General features: G+C 41.6%; 2 protein-coding genes across 2 annotated transcripts in view; both read right to left on the reverse strand.

Annotated features, from left to right (window-relative positions):
* LOC117961319 (calmodulin-1) overlaps window positions 1-1,711 on the reverse strand; it is a 14,770-nt gene extending 13,059 nt beyond the window's left edge. Inside the window, exon 1 of the mRNA XM_034899888.1 lies at window positions 1,463-1,711. Coding sequence (XP_034755779.1) covers window positions 1,463-1,465 — 3 coding nt within the window. The 5' untranslated portion in view covers window positions 1,466-1,711. The remainder of the gene's footprint in view (window positions 1-1,462) is intronic.
* Window positions 1,712-5,945: 4,234 nt separating this feature from the next.
* The window catches only part of LOC117961662 (26S proteasome regulatory subunit 4), a 7,035-nt gene continuing 5,971 nt past the window's right edge, over window positions 5,946-7,009 (reverse strand). The window contains exon 11 of the mRNA XM_034900492.1: window positions 5,946-6,293. Within this exon, the coding sequence (XP_034756383.1) occupies window positions 6,156-6,293 (138 nt within the window). The 3' untranslated portion in view covers window positions 5,946-6,155. The remainder of the gene's footprint in view (window positions 6,294-7,009) is intronic.

Raw genomic sequence — 7,009 nt, forward strand, 5'->3', positions numbered from 1 at the left:
CGGTCTACAGCTTCTTGACTCCCTCGGGCCATAAAGGCTTGATAATCAATGGATTAGTTTGAAGGCCTATTTTCCACATCCATATCACTTCCACTTGGTAACTTCTCTTTATGTGACGTAGCAGGTGAAGGGGCTCTGTTTCATTAGCTGGTTGCAGATGTCAGTGTGTGTGTGTGTGTGTTAAGAGAGAAAGTGTGTCTCCAACACCTGTAATGTACATGTTAATATATTTTGCAAGTCACCGAGGCCTACTGAAACACGGTTTCACAGAATGCAAGTTGCTACGGAATAATACATAACATTTAAAAATATATAGCCTATATATATGTAAGCTGTAGGGTAGCATGGTGGTCCTGCCATTTTCATATTTAACAATAGTTGGTATTATGTTGGTTTGGAAAAACCCGACTAAACTTCACAGCTGTTGGTGTATTTGGGTGGCCAGTGTCACAAAGAGCTTCTCGGACAACTCACACGGCTACTACATTTGCATAACATCGACAATTTGCAAAGAGGCATCCAAATCAGCCGACATAACACAAATAGATAACATGGCCTTAGATAAACCGCCAGAGCCTGCAATAAACTGATCCTCATATCGGGTTTTTAGCAGCCTTTATGGGCCAGGCTATACAACGTAGCTATAACCTTGTAATTACAGAATATGGTCCGTTTCCGTTGCGGAACACTGACGAGATACAATATGTGCCATTCCCCACTATGGAACGGCACGGCTCGGCTCGAGCAAAGATGGTGCAACATAGAAAATGGGAAGCCGAACGCAGCAAGGAGCGTCATTCGCAGGTTTACCGTGTTCGAACCGTGTGAATAGCGGAAACAGAGACTAAAACCTGGATATCGCCTGATACATGGTGCCCCTGATGGAGAAATGTCGGCGTATGGCTCACCTATGTCTCTAATAACGTTAGGCTTCCCCACACGCCTGAGCTCTTAAGGCGGATTGTAAAATGCACCCTAATGCATTTATGGCTACAGAATTATGCTGTAATGGCCCAGAATAGCTTGCTAGTTATTCCGATACTACTAAATCTAGTCCAAGAATTAATTCGAGCTGCACCATGCAGCCGTGAACCAGCTACTTGGCCCGATACAGCCGAACACCCGATAACGCTGTATGAATTGCGCAGTTATGAGGAAATACGGTCCCATTTTGAAGGGGGACATAATTCCATACATAAACCCGCCATGACAAAAAGAAACAGTCCATAGTATTGCTTCACAATACCCCATGCACTAGCTGGAACATTAACACAAAATGCGGTTTGCGGGCGTTTTCCCTCTATACGTTAGCTTATACGCGGCATCAATAAATAAGTAAATAACGTTAGCTTGTAGGAACGAAAAAAACAATTAGCTACACCGGGTTTACACTAGTAGAAAGCAGAATTTCCTAAAACTAAACCCAGTTTTCCCACTACACAGAATGAATGACAATACATACCATGTCTGATGGGTTGTGTGCTTGTTGGTCTGTGGAGGCAGACTAGGAGTGTGGTCGTTCCTTAGATGGAGTTCCACTGGCGGGTAAGGAGTGTGTATATTGGCCGTGGCCAGAATGGGGATTGCCTGTGTATCCCTCCGCCACACTAAAACTGATCACTCACTTCCTTATTTCAAGTCAGGGTTGCTGCAGCGGCGCAGGCCTCCACAGCAGAAGACATGCCAATCACCGGGGCTGAAACGCCTGCAGTGCATGGAGTGCAGTGTATATTTAGTTAATTAGGCCTATTGCTAAACCCATCTGTGTAGGAGGATGTTTTTAATATGTTTCTACAACATAGGGATCAAACAATCAACAGTTAATGTTGTAGCTTAGTCTACTATATTGGCTTTCATCACAGGTAACTATGCCAGAGTGTTAAGTAATAAAGTTCACATGGATAGCTGCTCTATATCACCAACAGTAGGCTATCATAGGCTCTATCCCACACTTTTTGGAATTGCAGGCCTACCTGAAATATTATTAAATGTGTCAAAACATGTGTGCTAATGGAAATGGATTGATCTGTTGTGTGCACTAAATGCTGGAATGGAAATGGAAACAACATAACTTGCAATAACCAATATATATGGATTTTGTTTGGTAGGCCCCTTGGGAGCTTTCAGGCCAATTTAGATGAAGTCGCAATAAAGTTGCAAATTAAAGTTAAGCCTAAATGGTTGTTGGGGCATTATGGTTTACATGAAGACAGGAATTAACTTTGAGTGGACAAAAAACTATAGCTGAACTGAGCCACCATCCTTATCATATCATTTTAAATGGTAAACTGACTTGTATGGATTTTTAGCAGCTGTCACTTAGTTAGAGAGACTGTCTCCATATTCCCACTGCCTGATAACCATGACATGTCAATATGTTGAATAAGGATAGTCCCTATCATGACAAAAGAAATCAACAATCAACGTTACTGATGTGGAAGATGGTGGGCATTTGGCAAAATTACTATAATAACAAATACAATTTAGAAGGAGATTAAAAAAACAATGGCTCCACACTAAAGTCTATCAACTATAACTTCATTTGCAATATGTTGCATGGCCATATGTTGCAATTTTGAACACCATTATCAAACTCATAGGATTGAAAAAAGTGCATTTCAATTGGAGCAAATAATTGCTAGACCTCTCTCTTCACTACCTAATTGGGAACTTTATATTTATTAAAAAAAAAAATCAAATCCCATATGATGCATTGGCTTCTTTCCATTTTGGCTTCTTTTTATTCCAGAGAGATAGTTCGATTCTCCCAACACAGAGTTCTAGTTTTTAGCGGCGGAAGGATACCTCTAGTGCAGGAAGCAGTCTGCTTGACGCTGGAGAATTTGCTGTGCCGTTTTGTGATGGCGTTTCTGATTGGCCGCTGCAGACCTGCAATATTATACTCAATGTCTCGGCCGCATTGATTGGCTACAAGGGACCTGCATTGCACCAGGCAGCAGCACTTGATGGAAATACAATAAATATAAACGAAGGAAACCTAAAAACCCACGAACCTTTCAGCGACGTGTTTCAAACGATTTATTAGTCAGTTAATATTTTTGATTTATGTGGTCGAGACGGGTGGAAAATGCGACAGGTTTTCATTGGCAATGAAAACCTGAATGTTTGATAGGCTCGATATGGGAAGTGCGCAGACTTACTATTGGCTACTATAAAGTGGTAGGCTTACGTGTAATTAACTAGAAAGCATGGCAGGGTTGGTGCCTACTTATTTAAACGGTAAACAACAGGGCTGCGTTTCATTTGATGAAGAAAAAAAGCGTGTTGTGTCATAAGCTAACATAGGCTAATGTCCGCTTCCTCAATACATCCCAATACATTTCGGTGGATAGGCTAACGTTAGAATGACGACGCAGAACTCGTCGAAGCGGATAGTATCGCGGTGTTGTCACACACACACACGTAGTCCTCCTGTCTGTGTGAGTGTGTGAAGTGACCTGACACAGGCACCACCCAGTGGACAAAGTGTAGAAGCCATACTCTGCAGGTTACATCAGCCTGGCGGCACACTTAATACAGACACAGGTGTGTGTTCCATGAAGAGAAATGCATGTGTGTTTGCACCTTCAGGGTCCATGGAGCCTACAGTTACACACAAGTCTACAGTATGATGGGTTGCGGAAGTGTTTCCCCACTCATGTCTGTTTTCATTCAAATGACAGAAGACCCTTCAGCCTAATACTTCAAAACAGAGTTATAAAACATCACTATGGGTTTTACATACAGATAATAAGGTCCCAAAAAGATGATTTAAAGAGAACTATGTTTTCCAAGCCATCCATTCAGTGGACTAATTTACCATTATTTATCATGAAATCCCTGAATAACATCAATTAGCATAGGAGAGTTTTAACTAATCCTAGATATATGACAATATAAGGTTGTCGGGACTGTTAGATTATACATTAGGCTATTATAACAACAATATAACAGGGAAGTGTATACTATTATTCTTTATTATTAGTTTGCATATTTGATTGTACTGAGTATGCTTCAGTTCTGCTGATTATAAATTAAAGATTAATGCTGTATGTTTTATTTAATTGCCTGTTTTATGCGCATATTAAGTCGTCAATCCTATTAAAACATGTTTTCCCCCCTGTGGACCTCAGGTAGAGTAGCTGTTGCACTTGTCACAGCAAATGTGGACCCACTAAAGAAAAACAAAAATTTTTCATGTTAACCTATCAGAGAACATCATTAAAATTATGAACACAACAATCGGCAGCTCAGTCTGAGTCCAAGCCGTTTGCAGCCTGCCATCGGGTCTAGTAATTCAAACTCAAGTTGAGGTATTTCATTCGTTCCTGGACCTAATCAGGACTTCTTACAACACAACTTGCTCAGTGTGCGGCCCTGGAATTAGCTATTGCACAGGCAGACGTCCATTTTTCATACTGCTTTGCATTTCCCAGTCACTACACACAGGTTTCTTATTTTACTGCTTTACTCTTGGCAGCAACACAGAGGTGAGAGAATAAGCGTTGTCATTTATTTTCATAGGACTCCCTGCACACGTGGGATCTGCAACCGGGTGCTCAATAAAACCTCTTGCTGCCCCCTGCAGAGGATAAATCAAACTTGGGTATCTAATAAGGATTAGTCGGCAGCACCCACGCAAGACTTTGAGCATATCAACTGAAAGTATACAAATAGATTGTTATAAGATTTGCAAGGCAAATAATTGCTCTCCTACATATTGCCATCCTATACAAATACAAAAAAAAATGTAACTTGTTACTTTTGGATTTCTTAAGATGTTCCTTGTTCCATTAATGTGTATGGGAATTTATAACCCCAAAACAAGGTTTTTATTTGCTTTAAAGCAGAGCCCAATCTGTACACAACGTGAATGAACAATATTGTGGATGTGACATTTCAGAGAATGCCAACACCATGTTCAGCTCTGCCCCATCAGTCTCTGTGCGCTTTAGAAACACCCAACCCACCCTTTGCATTGAGCTGACAGGGCAAACGCCTCATTAGAGTGCACACCCCTCTTCTTGTAACCCTCCCGGACTCTCTGATTCAACACGCTACGCTTGATTTAAATGCTCTTCCATTTGCTGAATGCGCTGCGACGTATGAGCTGCAGTTGAAATGCGTGACTGATTTAATAAGGAGGTTTTTTTTGTTTGTTTTTTTCTTCCGAGGAGGGGGCTGCAGCAGTAGCTCCCTCCTCACCCGAGCCTTGAGATGGCCCTGCGAAGTGGTTTGATGCTTGCTGCATGGGGGAGACTTTTTCGCTGAGCACGGAGTTACACATGGCTCCACATCAAGAGGAATTAAATCAACACTGCTGTTCTCCGCATGTCAGACTGCTGCAAGGGCATCTTAACTGCATCGAATTAACCACGCTGTAATAACTTAAAGGCTCATTTGAATTCAAGACAGCAAAATCAAATCACAGACTGCACTCATCCCCTCTGCCTGCCACATACAGTATATATTATATGCAAAAACCAAAACATGAACTAACATTCACTATAACTCTCTACTGCTGAGGCAGTCCCTTTAAACATTTTAGAGTGAAGTATTAGTGCGAGGACAGTGTGTGTGTGTCTTTCTCTCTCTCTCCTGGAGGCAATGTATGAGCAACAGTCAGGGTAAAGATTGAATCATGTGTTGCCGAGTGTGTGGAAGTCATATGGAATATTCTTATTAGAGGAGAATGTTTGTTTTTTTAAAAAGGAAAGAATTTAGGGGAAGTACTTCAGGCCTTTGTCTTGTCTCTGGGCTCTCGATATTGCTAAACTAAATGAATAATTCAGTTGATTAATTATCTCAAGATATTACAGAACAGCGATGAACTCAATATACAGAAATTGAATAAGCACCAGACGTCAACAGATGCTGTCTCTGTACAAACGAGATTAGCGAGGGGGCTGCGAGCAAAAAGGCTCTGAAAAAAAAAAATGGATGACTTACACACTACCACCATTTATTTTTGTTGTCCTTTTAATTACATAACGGTAACAGGAGAGTGGAATATTCCAGACAATGACATGCACAAAATATATGAAAACTCTGGGGAGACTGACAACTCAACTGCTGCCTCCTCACTTTCACACAGCGATAGATAGAGTAGGGGTGAGAAGTGGGCTGAGAAGGAGAGAAACATAAAAGTTTGCAGGTTAGAGGTAGAGCCCCTCCGGCGTGCCCTCCTGCTTCTTGTACAGGACGTTCTCCTTGGACTTCTTGAAGTCTTCGTTGGTGACTTTCATACGGCGCTCGCGCAGGGCCATGAGGCCTGCTTCTGTGCAGATGGCCTGGAGGGCACAGGGAAAAGGGGTGGGGGGGGGGGAGAACAAAAAGTGTCAAGGTTGATTTCAGCTTTAAAAAAAATATATTCTGTAATGTTTACACCAGGGTAAGAATGACTGAGGAGAAGGTCTGAAGACTGTAAACCTAGTTTACTCACGGGTACCATTAGAGTAACCTGAACCTGACCGCTGGCTGTAGGTGGTTTTTATCCTACTTGTATTCCACTATGACAACATGTCACCTTGGAAATTAATTCTAAGAGCCATTATTCAAACCGTAGCACAGTTCAGACCACAGGATGAACTCAGCCACCTTTCAGGCCCCAGGCCAATAGTTAGGGTGGAGTTATCTCACAAAAACGTACACTTTGGTTCATACCAAAGGTTTTCAACACTGACAGTATGAGATATTAGAGAAGCTGGTACATTACTTTCTGTTCAAACCAACTATTGTAAATGACTGACATCATTTATATGAGAATGTTGATAAATCTACACAAAACTACCTACAGACTGCCGGAAAGCCACTCTGAGTGTAATTCTGTCAGATCCCACAAGAGGGCAGCAAAGTTGCGTCAGTGAGACATAAAGAGTTCAATGTACATTATGCTTTGGATCAGATCTTTTAAAATGGAGAACGTAACCCAATTAAACAAGTGTTAATACTACAATAATTATCGTGGCATAAGCATGGTGATGATATGGTATGGGGGGCGTCTGGTGAT

The sequence above is a fragment of the Etheostoma cragini genome, chromosome 18 (genome assembly GCF_013103735.1).
Source record: "Etheostoma cragini isolate CJK2018 chromosome 18, CSU_Ecrag_1.0, whole genome shotgun sequence".
Lineage (NCBI taxonomy): Eukaryota > Metazoa > Chordata > Actinopteri > Perciformes > Percidae > Etheostoma > Etheostoma cragini.